This window comes from Chiroxiphia lanceolata, chromosome 3 (assembly GCF_009829145.1).
Source record: "Chiroxiphia lanceolata isolate bChiLan1 chromosome 3, bChiLan1.pri, whole genome shotgun sequence".
Taxonomy (NCBI): Eukaryota; Metazoa; Chordata; class Aves; order Passeriformes; family Pipridae; genus Chiroxiphia; species Chiroxiphia lanceolata.
The window spans coordinates 100179737-100199537 of record NC_045639.1 but is presented as its reverse complement, the minus strand read 5'-3'; the positions used below and the strand labels follow the sequence as shown (position 1 = coordinate 100199537).

The 19801-nt window shown below is 38.4% G+C and overlaps 1 protein-coding gene across 8 annotated transcripts in view; it reads right to left on the bottom strand.

Annotated features, from left to right (window-relative positions):
• Positions 1-638: 638 nt before the first annotated feature.
• The window catches only part of RNF144A (ring finger protein 144A), a 67587-nt gene continuing 48424 nt past the window's right edge, over positions 639-19801 (bottom strand). For all 8 annotated transcript variants that reach the window (XM_032682769.1, XM_032682768.1, XM_032682766.1 and 5 more), the window contains 6 exons: positions 13126-13230; positions 12853-12913; positions 11572-11779; positions 9566-9713; positions 8277-8366; positions 639-5397 (listed from right to left, as the gene is read on the bottom strand). In XM_032682769.1, coding sequence (XP_032538660.1) covers positions 5266-5397; positions 8277-8366; positions 9566-9713; positions 11572-11779; positions 12853-12913; positions 13126-13230 — 744 coding nt within the window. In that variant the 3' untranslated portion in view covers positions 639-5265. The remainder of the gene's footprint in view (positions 5398-8276; positions 8367-9565; positions 9714-11571; positions 11780-12852; positions 12914-13125; positions 13231-19801) is intronic.

Below are 19801 nucleotides of genomic sequence, written 5' to 3'. Positions count from 1 at the left end.
ATTTTCTTGAAGAAATTGTGCTTGTGCTTTTTCATGGGTAGAGACAAATTGTGAGAAAAACAAAGGCAAAAAGTGAGAAAGAAACTATGGGGACTGAAGGAAAGTCTGCATCCTCAATTGCAATTTAGGCAAAATACAAAGTGCCTGTTGGTGGAGTCAAGAACACTGGAGCCCATTACCACTGTCAGAGTTAACTATGCTCTGTTGTTCAGGAGATTGAGCTTTGCCTTTAAGAGTTTCACTTCCGCATGACCAAGCTGAGGGGAATACAAGCTTTTCACAGCAACCTCCACCAGATCTAAATCTGTGGTGCAAAAATATACACACTCCTCAGAGTGATCCTTGGGGTAGCACATCCACCTGCCTAGAGCATCCATCAGTGGACTGCAACAGGAGCTGGACCAAAGACCCAGGGTAAAATTAGCTCTAGAGATATGCAGATTCCCTCTTTTAGCTAAATGGGAAGACGGGGAGTCAGAAACCACAGTTCTGCCCAGAAGTGCCGCAGGAGGTCTCCAGGCTGTGTTTGCTCTGAAAGACTGAGAGGCAGAGAAAGCCCAGAGAATCCTATAAAAGTACTTTTCTTTAGCAGACGTACAGAGCTGAAAAGTCACTATGAAGAATCACAGGAGACACACTCATTTAAAATATCTATTGAAATTACAAATTAAACTCTTCAGTATGATTCAAAGTACAAAACACCACATTAAAAGGCATTCAACAGCTCTTTTATACATCACAGTGTTAGTGGCACAAAATGTACTTACATTTCAAATACATCAACAGAACTATTTTTACACTTATCAAATACATTATTTATACATATGCATGACTCCTTCATGCTTATCCCTATACAAGTTTAAAATACATTATGATAAAATGATCAAGAAAGGTTCAGTTATGGACCACGTACCTGTACCTAATGTTCCTGAAATTCTTATAAGAGATACACAAATCAAAGCAATAATGAAGACCACAGGGCTCTAAACACAAACAGCATGCCTTACTTAGTATAAGTGCATTAGCAATTAAGCGCCGATACAGGCTTTTTTTATGTCCTTAATATCACTTATTAACAACCGTATTCTACTTGTTTTCCTCAGGCTTTCAGATTATGTATGTGAAATGTACAAACTTTGGTTTTTGAAAAAGCAAACCTGCACAAAGCTTTATGCATGCTGCACCTCACTGGGATAATGGCCTGCATTAAATACATTTATTCTTATACAGTAAAAGGCCTACAGATGAAATGCACAGAACTTAATTTTTATCTTCCTGGTCATAGTATTTAAAAAAAAAAAAAAGCACTTCATACTTTTCTGACCTATGAATGTTTTATCCTGTCAGCTCCACAAATGAGGGCTTTTCACTACTTTTGTCAGATCAGATGTAAACTGAGATTTGATCCAGTCAGCTGTTATTTGGGATTTTGCCTAATTCATAAACCAGAGTATTTGAGGAAAGATCATGCTATTTGGTATGTGAGGGAAAGCATCCCAAATTCTTGACATGCTAAAGTCAGTAGGAGGAGACTTCAGGATGACTGCCAATATGAATAAAACTGAAATAATAACATAAAACAACAGTAAGCTTTTATATATAATTGTTCATCCCAAACTCTTGAAGAGCTTCAAAACCAACTTATTTGCCCTCACAGCCCTCTTATGAAGTAGGCAAACACTGGTTCATCCGTTAAAAGGACAGTTAAATTGAGATAAAAGGAGATAAGTGACTTGTCCAATGTGGGGGAAACCCCAAAGCTATCATCATTGAAGTTAATGTGGGCTGTGCTCCTGTTCGCTCTCAGGACTGACTTCAGCCCAACTAATGAATGGCAAGCCTAGGGACATCCAAAGCCTCTGGAGTTGGGACTCAACACTTGCTAGACATGACACCACTTCACCCAGAACATGCAAATGAAGTACTGTCACAAACTCCATTAAAAACAGGATTTAAGAATGGGCCATTCGCTTAAGAGTTGGACTTGATGAATGTTGCGGGTGCCTTCCACCTCAGAATAGTCTGTGATTCTGTGTGAATGCAAAACCCTAAATGACAGCATAACCATAAAAATGCAACAGAAATCATACTGTGATACCTATTTTTCTGGTGAAAAATCTAAAAAGCCATAGCTGTTGTAATTTAATTTGAAAAGCAGCAGAAACAAACATTAACTTTTCCATGGCAAAGCATTTAAATGTCAGAGTTTAAAATAATGTATTTACAATTCAATTTCAGGGTATTTAATGTCACAGTATCAACATAAGCTGTAACATTAAAACACTCTGAATATACCTTACCACCAAAAGTTGCTACTTTGAAACCAAATAATCTGCATTACAAAAAATAAAATAATGACAACAAACAAAAAAATCCCATGCAGATGGAATGACATTTAGCAAACCTGAAAAGACTAGGTATTTGTTAAATATATGTAGGCATATAGTCTATCCCAACAGCCAGGATGTGAAATAAGAGCTGCGTCATAAAAATCTCCAGTAGCAATTCAGGTGCGTTGAGATCAGAGATATACTAACACAGTTTTCCCATTATATATAATGTTACCTGTGAGCATCAATTATAAATTATTATTTAAAAAATATCTGTATTTGGAAAGGACATTTTTCTTTCCTTTTTGTTTTAAATTTGGAAATGCATTAATTTTGACATTGATTATTAACTGGCCACACAATACTCTGGGAAACTCAAGTTTTGCTGTATTGATACATAAAGGCTAAGAAAGGCATAGAGAAAACAAACCTTATCATACCAGGACACTCTAACACTGTTCACAGGGCACTGAACCTCTACTGTTTACTATGACCCCAGTAGTACATATATGTGGTCATCAGAGTCACAGCCACAATACAGCAGAATCTCTTAGTGCCCCCAATTAGAAAATTAATAACCCATGAAGTCTTTACATCCTGTTGTCCAGGTTTTTCCTCTTCTCCAGTTAAAGAGAATTACAGGGCCATGCAGGCAAGGCCACAGTTCAAGCTTACCTGCTGGAAGCTGTCCTTCTCAGAATCCTTCACAGAAAGTTTTCTGCACAGTGAAACTATGACTCAGGACAACCAGGTGCTTGCCTTGGGATACCTCTGGGAGATGGACTGAGCTGACACCAGAGCCAGAGGGAGATAAGCACTTCACTGCCTGCTGAACTCAGCAGTGCTTCAGACACCCTTAGGGGCTGGCAAACAGTGATCAAATGCACTACAGATATTTTTTAAGAACAAAGCAATTTTAATAACAAATTCTAGACTACTAAATATACTCAGGTAACAAAAGATCTTAATTGCACATTGCCATAAACAATCTGAAGATATCACAAGGAGTTCATATTTGCTGGAAACCAGCTATCCTTTTTCTTCACATTTTAATGGCTGAACTCATTAAAATCAAGCCCAATAAGTGAACTACAGATAACCTCCAGCTCCTAGAGGTAAAATCTGTGGTTAGACAGAGTTTGTATTTGAATAGAATTAAACCTGGAAGATGGGGGAGGAGAATGGTTTTATAAAAAGACAGTGGCCCTTTTCAAAACTGCACCCTACAGTATTTTTATTAACAGATAGACTGCAAACCAAAAGCTAAAGAGTAATTTTTTATGCTTGAGCTATGAAAACACATTCCCAGTCTGAGACAGCAGACACAAGTAGTTGCATTTAAGGGTCTTAAGACATTTTCAGTGTAAAGTTATTCTGGCTTCAAGATATCCATTCACCTCAGTACATTGTTGACACACAGAACTAAATGATGATGACAAAAATGCAGTCAGACTTCAGTCCACAAGCCAGTTGAAAGAATGTTTTCCTTCAGTACTACAGATATACACATTGTTTCAGGTGCTTCATATTTCATGGCAAGAAGTTATGAGTCAAATTCTTGCAGGCTTTAAAATCAAAGCAAAATGGTTTTCAATAAAATATTTCTAAAGAGAAACCACAATGATGTAGCATGTTGGCTAGCACACTTTACTACCCTGAAAACACAGCACTGAATACTGCAAAACTATCAAGTGATTATTTTTCAAATAAAACCTCATTTTGTTACAGTATTGTTATTAACACAATACACCACATACCATACAATTTTAACTCTGAAATGGGCTAAGTAGTTTAAACGTAAAGTAGAACTTCCACATATATCCCAGGCATTTTATTATTACGGGGGTAATTATACAGGGATAACCATGATGTATTTTAATATTTAAAAGGGAAGATTCATTGATAACCCAAGAGTCTGCTAAATATTAAAGTTAGTCCTGTATTTTTAAATAATTGCCCTAAAGACAGAAGCAATATATCCTGAACTTCAAAAATATTTCAATAGCACAGCTATTTACACATTTGTTTAAATAGGATTATATATATATATCTATGTATCTATAAAAAGATTAAGATACCTGGATTAGAAGTTATGTAGCCCTATAAGTGTAGCAGAACCCTAAACAACAGCAAAAAATAACAATTCAGAAAAACACTAGTGGTCCAGTGGTAATCAATACCATCAATGCATTTTTAAAAGAACCTTGATTAGATAGCAGGTTTGTGTCACCACTCAACCTTACAGCTTCATCAATTAATTTTAAAATGTAGCTTTTAATCAAACGAATTTCTTATAAGACTTGACAAAATTTGTGGAAGGCAGCAGGATGAACTTTGTCCCTCTAACACCCTCCCCAAATTTCAAGAAAGGCATAGGATGGCCTATATGCACCTTACTAATTTTATTATACTTGGAAGAATAGGTACTAGAAAGGACATTGTGATGGCTTTAACAAAAACAATGTGTAATAAACATAATAAAGTCACACTAAGTTGACTATCTGATTTAAATGATAGGCAACTTAAGTATATACAGGAATAAGACACCAAATCTGGAAGCGAACAGATATGCAGAAGTTCATATTTGTATGCTTTTTCAGCTTGTTTTGCTGATGTCGTTCAGTACAGTTCCCAGTCCACTGGCAGGGCAGCACCAACTTTTTGCATTATTTTTAGCAGTATCACCTCTTGATTTCAGGTAGCTACCCAGGTCCGTGGTCTCCCTTTAGCACCAAACTTGCCTTCTGTTACCCTCCTTGTCTATTATCAAGTAATCTATATAACAGTAGTAACAACAGTTCCTGGAACCAAGACTGTGTGTCAATGAAAAGCAGAATGGGACAAGTAAGGCTACAGCAATGTAAGTGCAAGAGAGAAACATAACAGCACAATAAAATAAAAACACATGTTGTGATGAGTCCAATCTTTTCCCAGTCTAGGTAGGTAGAGGGTCATCATCTCCTTTATTACATTTGCACTTGCAGCACAGAACAAATGGTGTAGCAAGTAGAAGGAAAGGGGAGGCCACCAAAAGTAGAAGACCAAATCCTGCAAAAATTCCTACCACCTGCAAGAAAAAGGGATAACATTGTGTCAGGGATAGCATTGCCTAGATTCTGTGCCTGCTGACACCAGCGTATCATCAGTGTCTGTCAAAAAGACCTCAGCAAACACCATTGACCTTATCAGAGCCAGGACTCGCTCCAGGTGTACACTGCAGTCAGCTCCTGTGACCAGTAAATGCGAGGGAAAGGAGAATGTTCGTGTTTCATGGCTCCAGTCAGAACCACGCCACACAACTCGGTTCCATCACAAAACATGATGCAAATGGCTATTTGCCTTTTTGAGTTTTCCTATATCTCAAACAACTAATGAAGCAAATGACCACTCAAAAGCTTAGGAATTTCAGTCACAGATTAAAAACACTACAGATTATAGGAGGACTTTGCATACGCAATGGCTTTCTGCAGTCAGACCTAAGCTCATCCTGCTGCTTCAGGGGACAAGACCTAACTCTTTCTAAAAGCATTTTTTCATTGACGTTTATTAATTGCCCTCTTCCCAGCATGGGAAGAGGACCACAGACTTACCCATCCTGTCAGTGTGCCAAACTAATAACTTCTACAAAGTTGAAATTTGGAAAATTATTTAGAAAAACATTCAAGTTGAGGTTCATTGCCTGAGAAAGTTCCCCATTTGCCATAGGCAGCTGTAAGAGTGATGTTGCAACAATATGCCCACAAATTATTTGAGAAAATAATTTAGATTTATTCACATAAGAGTGCCTGTGAATAATTTTGAATAATGAAGGCAGGAGTGGAATGCTAATTTGCTAGCAAAACCTCACAACAGAAGGCAAAATGAAATTAAGAGTGCAGCATTCATTAAGAATTCTTCTAAGTCAGCGCTAGATACACCACTCCAATTAGCTGGTAAATATTTAATTGGCCATGGTATAGATGGGACAATCCACTAGCACTTTTGCTGGCCACGGGCAATTTCGCATTTTGATTACCTTGCACATCGTTTTGCCATCACTCCACTCCAGGAATTCCGGCAGGGTGAGAGGGCCAGGTGCCTGCGGGAGATGGCGCTGTAGGACAGCGCTCACCATCCCTGGCTCCGGCACTCCTGGATTCCGGCTGTCCAGGGATATGAAGCTCGAACCTCATTGCCCTAACAATTTTATTTCTTCCCAAGAGCAATTTCTTTTTCAGCTTCAGAGGTGGGCAGGTTTAATAACTCTTTTTTTTTTGTGGCGCTGACAATTGGCTGCAACTTCCATTTACTAATCTTCACATTATTTCTCACAGATATAAACCAAAGCTAAATTCTCATCTTTAAAAAAAACACGAGCTGCAACTATTGTGTTGCTTTTTGGAGTCAGCATGCCCTTGTCTAGCTCTTTGCAGTGCAGGCTGAGTGCAGTGGTCAGACAGAGCCAAGCTAGAAGTAAGCAATTCAATGGACCAGACTGACTACTGGTAATTAAAATTAAATATCTATTTACACTTTCCTTTCAGCCTCAATATGCCATCAAAAAAAATCATCAAGTTTCATTTTGTTTGTTGTACTGGTTTTCTTTTTGTTTGGTTGGGGTTTTGTGGGGGTTTTTTGGGGTGTGCGTGTGTGGTTTTCATTTGTTTATTTTTAAATAAAACTGACTGCTGAGTATTATTTATTTTCTACTTGGTTGTTCGCCTTCTGAAGACATTGCTGCCTTATTCAGCATCAAGTCATTTCCTCTGGCCAAAACCAATATTTTTTTAAACCCACAAACAACAAATCAAAGGCTCACCTCAATTTACTTTGGGTAAATCTAAGAATAAACAACTTAGTCAAAGAAACTTAACATAAGGAAACAATTGCAGTGTTGATTTGGCTTTAGTGGGTTCAGCAGAATTATATCCTGACTGCTAGAGAATGATCACTTCCTTTCTCAACAATGACTTGATCAAACATACCGTGTATTAAACATATTTGCACAAACTGCAGTGGCTTAGAACAGATTCCAACTATCAGATTAATTGCCTCATATTACAGGTGTATCAAGTAAGCTTAATGTAGCCATACACTTCCTAAGATACCAATGGCTAAGCCAAGCAAAACCCAGTCCATAGCTCAGTCACTCAGTGGTGCATGTAAAAGGTGAGGGGTGAGACCCTTTTCCTTTTATTTCAGTTTAGCTGTTTGTCCAGACTTGAGGGTTATTCTATAGACCTGGGGCTCATGCTCAAATGGAAAGAAATCAGTACTTCAAGAAAAGTACTTCATCTCAAGTTACGGTAGCTTTTTACAGGCACACAGTTTAGGAAGAGATGACTCAGATACACGGATGTCCCTGTATCTCTGAAGTGACTGTACAGACAGTAGATTGGACCAAATAACACATTAGCATTTATACTGCATTCCTGCTGAGTCCAGCCACACTGAATCTAGACTACAAGAACTATTCCCACACTCTTTGCAACTGTCAATTTTAATCTGTATTTGAAACTACTGATAAGCTTTCAGGGTTACTTTCTATTCAACCTACACGAATGAGTCAAATGGAGTCCATAGCAAGATACAGACTGTATTCAGGCTAATTCCTTTCTAGTTCTGGATCCGGACCTAAAGATCCCTTGCAAGAAGAGCTTTCCTATTAATAATATGGATGGTGGCAACCTACTTTGTCCTCCAGGTTCAGTGAGAACATATCAGGGCTGGCACTAAAGTGGCTCTGCAAATGTACCTTTCCTCGTTCTCAGTGGCTTTTTGTCAAGGAGTGTCCTCTCTTGAAGAGCTAATTGGTCCTCTTCAAGCTACTGCCCTCTTTAAATCTGCTATGAAAATCAGTTACCATTTAGCACAGAATTTTACCCTAAAGTGTAAAATGAGTAAAGCAAACAAAGACATTATGACAGCAGTAGACCTATACAGAGTTTTTAAAGATCTGAGCTTTACCTGTGTCCTGTGCCAGATAACAGATGCCCTGGAGTGACCCAGCTTGTTTCGACAAGGTCCTTTGTCATAATGTATAAGGAGAAAATCATCCTACAAAATATTAAATGAGAAGGTAGGCAATAAACAGAAATTCTTCAAGTTACAAAATACCATATCCTAAGAACCTAAAACCAGGAATTAAATAGGAAGATAAAAGCAGGCGGATGTGGCCAGGTCTAACCTTTCCAAAGCACTTTTTTTACAGTTATAGATATATAGGCTCTCAAGCTGCATATTTAAATGCTAGCATGGACTTTAGCAAGAAGATCCAAGAAGATAAGCTGACTATTGCATATTTTACATTCACAGAGAAGAACAAAGGAAATGAATACTTGTACTGCAAAATTCCCAAAGTTGATTCCCTTCACTAGTTAAAGAATAGAAGAAAGACAATACAGACTTTTGAGATATTATGTCCCTATCAGTCCCACCATCTTCACACAAACCAGCCAAGACAGAAGGCTTAGTACCAAGGGAATGTTGCTTTTTATCTGAGCATGTGAGAAGCCTGTGACTTGAGGACCCTTATTAAAGTATTCAAATAGGACAACCACAGGATTTGAGTCGTCAGAGTAGCTTTCGGGAACCTAACTTCCTTTGCTATTGTTAACAATGCTGTAAAGTAAAACTGATAACATGGAAACAGATGTTGTATATACACATCTTGTATCTGATCCTTGGGCATGATAACAGGCTGATTTAAAAAAATATAAACAAATGACAGCAACAGCTTATAGACTGATAAATTCCTCATGTTGGGAGAGTATTGTGTTCTTTCTCCTATGTCAGATCTATTTCTTGTCTCACAGAATACAGTGAATGGTAAACAAATCTGACTGTTATTGACACACCAAATCTAGTTTATCTGTTAAAACTTCCTCAGACTAATAGCATTGCTACATTCATCCCTGTATCTCCTTCAAGAAGGGCACCACTGAAAAATAAGTACTGAAGAAAAAGCAACGCCCCTCCTCCATGTTAGTTGCCATATATAGATTGTAAACAGATTATTCTCATAAAATTTTACTTTTCAATAATTATTTACTGACACACACAGAGCAAATGCTAAAATCACACAGGTCAGACAAGTAAAACAGAGCATATAAATCCTATCAAATTTCCAGCAACAGCTCTGGTGAGTTGTGGCCAAAAGCTAGTGAACTATTATTTAATTCACTAAAGAGACAGCCACATGGCAAAGCAATGAACTTTTAGGCTTCTGAGAGCCAGAGTGCATGGCATATACTCACATCAAGAGATTCCAGACAGTACCAGCAAAAGGCATGTTTGCAATTCTTACACATCATTTGGGCACAGCCTTCATCTCTTTCAATGTAAACTTTACACTTTGGACAGCGTTTGATTGGAGCATTGTCATCTTCCATTTTAAAAACTGAACTGCGGGAGAGAGTGAGACATCAGTAAGATGTGTGGCCATGTCAGTTTAGAGAAGACTGTCTAAGAACTGTGCTACAAAAGCAAGCCTGCTTTTTTGTTAAAAAAAAAAAAAAAAAAAAGAAAGAGAACTTACTAGAGATTCAAGTATTAAACTGAATTTTATTATTCAGATATTTTGGCTATACACTATTTTTGAAACATATCTCTGGAAAAGATGTTTAATGACTACAATATCTACATAAAAGTTAGGATACTTTCTTTACCACATATTTTCCAACTGTTTTTGTTATCTAGAGATACTAATAGATATTAAACTGTTTTCTCTTGGAATGTAGCAGATGAGCAGCTAGGTCACATCTAAATGTTTTGTACCTCTAGGTCATTTTCCTTTTTTCTCCCTTCTTTCTCAGAAAAGGGAACAATCCCTTGATTGCACAATAAGACCAGACCATATTCCTTTGGATTGGGCACCAGGGAGAGATTACTTATCTCTGCCCTCCTTGAGGATCCTCCCTAGGAATTTCCCTCCAAATAAAGAACCATAAGGTTCTGGGGGCATGTCATCCTTCCAGAGTTATCTCTGTCCCTGTTGACACAGTTCTAACAAGTCACTGTTCATGAGTTAGGATCAGTATCGACTCGTCTTGCACAACTGTGCAAAACCACAGGTGTCCCCTCATATAGTGAACAGAACACAGAGGAATGTCAAAACACTGGAAGAACATTTATTTCCCTTGGGGAGCTTCCTACTGTATGCAGGTTTTATGCACACTAATAACTAAAATGTACCTTGAGAAATGACAATTCCTGCAGCAACTGCCAGTGGAGATACAAGAATAACTGATGGGTAATCAACAGTTTGCTGGAAAACAGGACTGACACTTGATTGATTGGTTTACCCAACAGCAGGATAAAAGGACATACACTAATTAATTATACTAGGAGCAACTGTATTGCAGAAAACTGCTTTGCATCCATAAAATGCATATGAAACTCCAAATGCATTGTAGCACAAGTTGCTACCGGCCCATTATGCTCCAAAATAATGAAAAAAATCAACTTTTACTCAGTGGAGTGAAAAATAAAGCGTGAAACAATTAACTAAGAGCAACAAAAAGACTAAGCAAAAATAGATGACATTTTTTACCTTGCCATGAAATATAGCGAGCTTCAGTTCTTGTCAAGCACTCACAAAAGCATGTGTATAAGTTAGTATATTTGATCATTTGATCACTTGTCATGACAGCATCCTAGCTAGTCATCTGTTACAGCAGAGCTTGAAAGAAGACAAGTTAGGAGTAACTAAGTCCAAGGCTGGGCAGGGCTTCATTGATGTCTTGACCTGTGATACAATCTTTGAAAAAGCCCAAACATGAAGTGGAACACATGCACAACAGCCTTTCTTATTCAGTGGCTGCAGTACGCCATGGGAAACTGCTTGAAAAAAAACTTAAGATCATGGGCCAAATGTGCAGCAGTTAGGATGACTGACAGGGCATCCTAAAAATCACTGTCTGGCATGATGTTACTGACCCGCACATTGTCCAGGAGAGCAGCAGTAACAAGATCTTCTTTCAAGGAAGCTCATGAGCTGCCTGGATGTCATATTTTCCCACTGGGGCAAAAGGCCAAAGGCCCAAGCAGCTCCTTTGTGCTTTGCTGGGAATGGTGGCAAAGAACAAGGCTGCCAAGAGCTATTCAGTTTTGGAATATGGCATTAAAAGAACAGGAACGACTAAGAAAAGGAAACAGCTTTAGAACAAAACATCAGGAAAATGCCTCTTTACTATTCATAATCCGATTTGTTCAATAATTGAGTGTTTAGTTTCTAAATACTTGATCTTTTGCAATACTTTACCTTGTTTCTCCTGGAAGAAAAGAGATTGGCATGTTCTCTTGACAGCCCTGACCTGGATGCCAATTAGATTTGCAAGCAGAGCAGAACTCAATGTCACACACTTTGCACTGGACCAGTTGGGGGTCTTGTGGGCTTGATTCCTGGAGTTGGCAAACTGCCTGGCAAGTAGAGGATGGACACCAAGTCCGGCATGGATCCAAAAGCACTTCTGCAAAGGGACATAAAAGAACAAAATTCAAAGGCGGATACAAGACTGGCCTTCCACAACAGTGCATTCCAGCTGAGGTTGGCTGGCAGGGCTTTTGAAGACACAAGTTTTCAAAAGGAGCCCTTTAATTTATGCTACCCACTTAGACATAAACCTGGCCTGTTTTCCAAACTAAAGACACCAAACTAAAGTGAGCTTCACAAGTCCGAATTAATTGCCCACTTTCATTCACTGAACTAAACCTGTTCTGAGAATGAGATTTTTTTCTTTTCAGATGTACTTCAAATTAAGCACAGCATATACTATGGAGGTAAAACCCATTAGAAAGTGTTTTTACAGTGTCCTGCCCATTAGGATTCTTATTTCAAGTTGGCCTCTTCTCTAATGTGACGACATGATTAATAATGGCATAAGACTCTCGCAGAGTTCCATCTCTTTCTTGAAGGCTCCTTACAGGTAAGTCATTTCACGTTTCAAAGCCCACTGAAGACAATATAAATAATTAACTAAATAAATAAAAAATTAAATTACTTCAGTGGTTTCTAGGCTGGATCCTGCCCTCAGTAAAACCTTAAGTTCTCTATGACCACACCATTCCACATCCTGATAGGCACGCAGTCAGCTTAACACAAACCTTATTAATGCTTATATCATTACACACTACACATAGAACTGCTTGGTAATTCTGCACCAGATGCCATCCCAGGAGATAATGCTGACTGTGAAAGAGGTCAGTCTACCTCTCCAGCCCCTACAGTACTAGTAGTCAACTTAAACAGCAAAGCTCAAAATAGAAGTCACTCCCTCCCTTAGTTATATAGCAATATAATACATAGCAATTTTCTTTCCTTTGTTTATTGCCAGAGTGTTGTAGTTCTGGGAATCACACAGGCAAGAACAGAAACAACTACTTCTTGGGTTTTGGTTTTGATTTTTTCTTTTTTTATGATGACCAAACAATTAATGTACAATGCTACTGCATGAACACGTGCAGAGACTGATTCTGATTTATAGGATTGTTCTGGAATGATACCATTCTCACAGCCTTCAATGGGTAGTGTTATATGTGTTACCTCTTTCAAACTGCAGCTTCTTATATCTTTGCATGATTTCTGATGCAACCATGCACTCAATCTGTTGAAGGAAGTAAAACAAAGACAAATTTCCAATTAGGAGCAGCGATAATCTAACTAATTTTAAACAAATGAAGATAAAATATTTGACCTTTGATGAATTATTAAAACAATGTCTTGTTAACAATGGAAGCTATAACATAAAGAGCAAGACACATTTAAACATCCTGTAAAGAAAAGAAAACACTCCATTTGCAGTAACAGTGTACCTACCTCATTTTCTTGCAGATGACCTCGCTTTGGGCAGGCAGCATCAGGGCAGCTGATTGCTGTTTCTAGACCTTCTTTGATTAACAGTTCCACATACTGTTTTAGGCACTGTAAGACAGCCAAAGACTGAGTTCACTATCCCATCAAGAATAAATCACTCAGTATTTTAACAGCTTTCCTCTGAAAACTGGAAGAACTCAAACTTTGCAAAAACAGGTACTATGGTGTCCCTTTTACAGCCATGGGCTTTACAGCTTTTGCTACAGTTATACCTTTAAGCAGAAAACAGTAAAGTTCATTTCCCCATCAAATCATAGAATCACTTGAGTTGGAAAAGACCCCTAAGATCACCAAGTCCAACTGTTAACCAAATAACTCTTCATCAAATTCAAATATGCCGCAAATTAAAAAAATAACAATAATGGGGAAAAGGACAAATCGAACAGGGAGCAAAGACAAAGGGAAAAAATAATGAAACATCATCATGATAAAATTAGACATTTCAAAAATCCTTGTGACTGGAAGCCACAACATAGCTTAGTAAGCAGTAACTCCCAATAACCACTCAAAGACAAACATCTGTCAAGCATATCAGAGCATAAAGGGAGTTGTGTATCTTGCCTTCATTGTTCTAGAAAATAATATGTGAACTTCACGGTTAAAGAGATATCTTTTCCATAGGAAGGAAAAATGTGAGAATTAGGACTCCCCAAAGAACTACAGTTTCCATGGGGACTGAATAATAAATATTGGTAATACTAATACTTTTCTCCCCTAGCAACCACAGTGTTTTACCTAAGTCATAACTGAACATGTAGCCTCTAACACAGCAGCGCACAGCGCGGTTGTCAACAAAACAGATAAGAAAAAGGCGTATTTTTGACCAAGGGCAAATTAAGACCAAACCTTGTTATTCTTGAAGAGCAACAACCCCCTTCCACCTCCACCCTTCCCACATGAAGGTGAGAGCTAATGCATAAGTGTCTGCTGGGAAGGCAAGGGAATGATAGAGACAGAGACTCTTCTCTCTACAACTTCCACCAGCCCAACATTACACAGAAAGAGCAAACCAGGGTCTGCTTCCCAGCAGATTGGTCACCCCACAGTGTTCTCACCCTGCTTGTGAGCTCAGCTGGCAGTGGTAAATCAACTACAGGAGTCCCCTAACTCTCTGTTACCAGATGTTTGAATAAAGAGAAAGGCTAGACCAACAGCAGAGTGAAATGAAGATATGAAACAAGCTCAGCATCCAGCTGTGTAGGAGGCAAGAACAATTACATACTCTGCAGCAAACTGGCAAAACAGGGACTTCAGTTACCATTTCCACAAAGCACTTGCAAAACGTACGCAGCTGCTGACTCACCACCAGCCTAGGAAGGCAAAGGGCTGCACTGACCTTGCCAAGGCTGGCGTGCCTAACTGCACATCAGAGCACAAAACTGTTTCTTCCTTCCAACCACGCCATCAGTGAGCACCTTTTAGCCTAACTCTCAAGCATGCAGCTTGTAGCTGTTAAGGTCCAGACTTTGAGCCTATTTTTCTCTTCTGCCTCTTGATTTGTCTATTCAGCTCCTTTCAGAGACCTGTATTAACACAACATTCTCGGTTTTAGAGCTCACAGCTTGATTGCAGCAAAAACTTAACTTCCTGCCCACGCAGTCTTTGCTGCTCTGGTCCACAGCTTTTCTGGTAGCAACATGCCACCACCTTGATAGCACAACAAATAATTTCTGTTAGAGTCCCTCTTCCTTGTGTCTCCCACTCAGTAGAGAAAACAGGTCTATTTTTTGAAAAAGAAAGGAGACAGAAAACTGACACCTTAAAAATTTTTAATTGGGCAGAGAAATCCATATGTAACAGACTATAGTTTATGTCTTTCAATAGGGACTTAATAAGGACAACTGTTCACTTAGTAAATGTTTGATTTGCAGGTTTCCAAGCCTTCATTTTAAGCTCTTCAAGGCAGCTGGTGGAGCAGTTGAAGAGAACCACGGGCAGCAATCACCACAGGCTGAGCTCTGCAAGACCCAGATCCCAGGTTGTGTGCCTTGACAAACTGTAATTTCAGCTGTAGTGGGGTATTAGTGCTGCTATAATGACACTGCTGGCTCTTCCCTTTCCTCTCCATTTGCAGACGCCAAGTGTGGATTAAAATGAAAATGCATGCATTTTTAATGCCAGCACTTAGCACTTATAGAAAGTACTTTTCGAGCTGAATGAGCTTTGCAATCATTAATCATTAATGTGGCTAATTCTCCTCCTCAACCTGTTTGGGAGCATTGCCAAAGCCTATTCAATTTGCTTCCCTTTCTTCGCTTACATCTTCCAAGAAATGACACAGTTCATCCCTGTCACGAGCAGTGTCCATGGCCTTCCCCTTCCCCTGATATGGTACTGGTCCCTGCCAGTACAGCCTCAATGTCAGTACAGTCAAGTGCACTTCTCATGCTTCACCCTCTGGGAACTGTCTTAAGGCCGCAAAATCTTGCTGTAAAATAGGCAGAGGATAAAACACTCTGTCCACTCAAGACTTCCTCACTCCAGAGATTTTTTTAAGTGGAGAAAGAGTAATCCACAGTAGTTGAAAGAGAAGCCGATGCAACACGTGCCACTTTACCAGAAATGCTCAAACAACACTAGGATTAGTACTCAATTATACACTATGAAAAGTTCATTGCAAAACAACTACAATAGGATGATAAATAAATTGTTGCTCATTTTCTGTGTAACTTGTAGTTGATTCCATGCTGGAAGAAAGTATCTTCATAGCCTTCCCAGTAAGGCAATAAAGTACTGTACAGCATGAAGAAAAATGTGGGAGTGTAAGTAATTAAATAACTAAATATTATTTAAGTAAATCACACTTGAAGGTACTCTAAACCTGATTTTTTTTTATTTGCATTTCTGCTTTATGCATAACAATCTCTAGCCAGTTTATTCTGGTTTATGCTGCAGTTGTAACAAGCAAGGAGGTAACTGGAGTAGCTTAGATTTCTATCCAGCATGCATTCTCTCAGCATATCAAACAATTCAGGAGAGGAAAACAGTTATTATATGGTGGTACCCCAGGACACTGGTAATGTTGTTTGGGTTCCTTAAGGATACACATCTATTTTTTATCTATTTATTATCTATATTTTTATTTATTATCTTATTATTTATCTATTTATTATCTATAACATTTCATTTTGCAATGTCATGAATGTTAGACAGGCAATGAAAACTGCCATTTAACTCTGGTAATTTCCCATAGACAAAGAAAAGTAAAGCACTGCACAACATGTGTTACATATAAACCATATACAGGTTACATACACCATATATATATAATATATATATAACCTATAAATAAAACTTTTTATAAAAACTATGTAAAGTACAGGTCAAGATGCATCCAGTGCCCCAGATGCTGCTAAGATCAGTCAGAAGAGAGTGGTTAGCTCCCCTGAGCATCACCCCTGTATTTTCCCTGTGCATCTCTGCTCTGTCCTCCATCCATCACTGTTGCCCTTTCTGGTATGTGGATAACTTTCACTTGGTAATTCAAGAATTCTACTGTCACTTGTTGTCCACATGCCAAGGGCAGGAGCACAACCACTTTTGAGGAGTTTTGACCCAGATCCATTCTTACCTCACAAAGGTAAACTGAGAGCCCAACTCAGCAGCAGTTTACAATAAGCTGCCTATATAAGTTGGGAATACTTTTGGTTTTGCCTCAGAGACAGATGGCTAGTAAAGGAATGATTTCCTTTCTGAAGCTGCCAAACACAGTTTAGTATTTAAAGCTCTGCAAGATGTGCTGTACTTCTAACCTTTATAGATCAAGGATTGCATCACACAGAAAGGTATGTTCAGTGACCACTACATGCTGCTGTTTTAGAGCATATCTTTTTGTCTAATGCTATGAAGATCAAAATATACTACGAGAATCAAAACAGTTATTTTTTACCTAATTTCCAAACCATAACACAGTCTTGCTCTGTTGCACTTAGCTCTAACAAACCTGCACAGGCCACAGCAAAATTTATATATATAAAGAATTAAAATTTCCGGCTTTCAATTTTTTTTCCAGAAGAATTCCAGGAACAATCATGCTTACTTCTGATGATGGTGCTTTGACTTTTTTCTCCTGACATCAAATCTCAAATAAACCCCATCCTAATTCCTAAGAAGGAATCTGGCTTTCATTATTTCCACATGGGGCAACACTTATCCACCATCTACTTTGACACAAAAAAAAAAAAAAAAAAAAATGTATTCACTTGGTGCCTAAAGGTCATTTTACAATACAAAATGCATATAATTAAAAACACTTGAAGATGTTTCTGGAAAGTCATAAATTTACTGTTAAGAACACGTTATTGCTACTATTGCAGCAAATGAGAAACGGCTTTTCAAGATGTCATCTTTAATTTGCAAGTTAGGTGGGCAAAAATATTATCCTGTATTATTTTCTTAACAGCTGCTAGGTGGATTTGGTCAGAATGCAGACTTCTGACTACATTAATGCTGCAGATTCAAGTGCCAAGTCATATGGGAAATTTTATAAATAAGTCAATGGATTTGGAAAAGCCAAAAAAGCATGACAGGATTGCAGAGCCAAGTATATCATATCATTTGATTTATTTCTTAAAACTTCAAATGTATTTTAGTGCTGGCACTAGGCCACAGTCATTCCCAAATGAAATGTGCACTACATGCGGAATCATCACATGCTGGTGTTGATAAAACATTTTTAAAAAGCCACACACACAGAGATAAAATTGAAAGGAGAAAAAATGAAGAAATAAAAAGAAGAAATGCAGTTTTTACCAACTTCTAAAAAGAAAAGGAAAATAGTTTTTTACAATGCATTTGGTAATGGTAAATATTGAAGATAAGCAAAGGAAGTTGCTACTGTACACAAAGATTAACCAGGTAAATAACCCCGCACTTTGGGTAGACAACTACTAACAGTTTGCACTGCACTTCAGGAACACAAGGAAGGACTGACATGCATTTTTAACAAGGGAGATTTCTTTAAAGTTCAAACTGATCAAGAAAATGTTTTCAAGTAGGATGATTATTAGTATGTAGACTAAGCTGCTAGTCTAAAATTCTGTATCAAACCAGCATTAAGTGAACTTCTAAAAATATACATACATATATAAATAAACTTGCATTCAACCACGTGAAGAACCAGAAAACGCCAGCTGGTATTTTGTGATTCATATTACAAGTGACATCAGACTATGTGAATGTAAAGATACCTTTGAGCCTTACATTCTAGGAAAGAATATGAAGAATATGAAGGGATATTGAGTGAGTAGCACTTACTTAGCAGTGTCTTCTAGCTACAAATCTACAGTTTGGTTCTATGGGTCATTCTTGAGCTAATAGGACACTAAGTCAAAGCTCAAAAATTCATGTGATGAGGATACACAGATGAACAAAATTACCACAACAACTACTTTTGATAGTATTTTGTAATACTTTTATGCTCTGCATACCAGGAGTTTTTCTTTACATTACTTTAAAATGACTACCCAGAAGGTGATATCTTCTCTTGCCATAAGGCAGTGCAATACCAGTTATTCCACCGCTCTGAGCTAATTCCACTAAGCCAATTCTGCAGTCAGTCTGGTGAATAGGTGTTTATACCAGTAGACATATTGCCTGTAAAGGTTTCAGGTAATGAGATGTAATGCCCTATTTTAGCTTCAGATTAGGATAGTACATAGTGATGCAGTCTGTGATACTCAATGGGGCTGGGGGTGAGAGTGTGTAAGAGTGAGTGAATTTCTGTAACTACAAAAAAAAAAAATCAGATCAATTTGGGTGTCCGTGTCTCAGGTGAAGACTAATACTCTTGGAATAATAGCTTCCCTCCCTTTTGTCCAAACAGCAAACTCACTCTGGTAGAGAGCTTTTACTTGAATAAAACATCATCATCTAGAAATATTTTCCATTTTGACAAAGCTGAACAATTCCAAGAAGAAAAACTCCCTTAAATTAAGCAGCCTACATCTGGTGTGTTCTCTGAAGAGAGAAGTAAGGCTTGACCTTCCCTATTCCTGAAAAAGAGATTCTTGTAGCCACATATAACTTTCATATGCTTCTTAAAGCAATAGTTCATCTGGCAATAAGACAAATCATAGAATGGCTCGGGATGGGACAGACCTTAGAGATCATCTAGTTCCAAACCCCCTGCCATAGGCAGGGACACTTTCTACTAGACTAGGTTGCTCAGAGGTCCATCCAAACTGGCCTTGAACACTTCCAGGGATGGGACATCCACAACTTCTCTGGGTAACCTGTTCCAGTGCTTCACCACCCTCACAGAATTCTTTACTTAGTATCTAAACCTACCCTCTTACAGTCTGAAGCCATTTCCCCTTGTCCAATCACTACATGCCCTTGTTAAAAGTCCCTCTAACTTTCTTGTAAGGCCTCCTGGTCAGGTTCCTTGTAACAGACCCCATTATATAAAGTTACCTGTCCCAGCCTTCCCTTTAATTCTGACCCATAAGCTCTGGGTTGGCTCCTCGTTCATCCTCAAGCAGAGCTCCACAGCTGGTTACTGACATACAGGGTAACTGACACCCCCACCTCATCTCCTCTGCCTGTTCTTCCTCAAGAGCCTGTATGCTTCCATTCCAGCACTCCAGTCATAGGAATCATCTTATTTTAAGCTTAATGT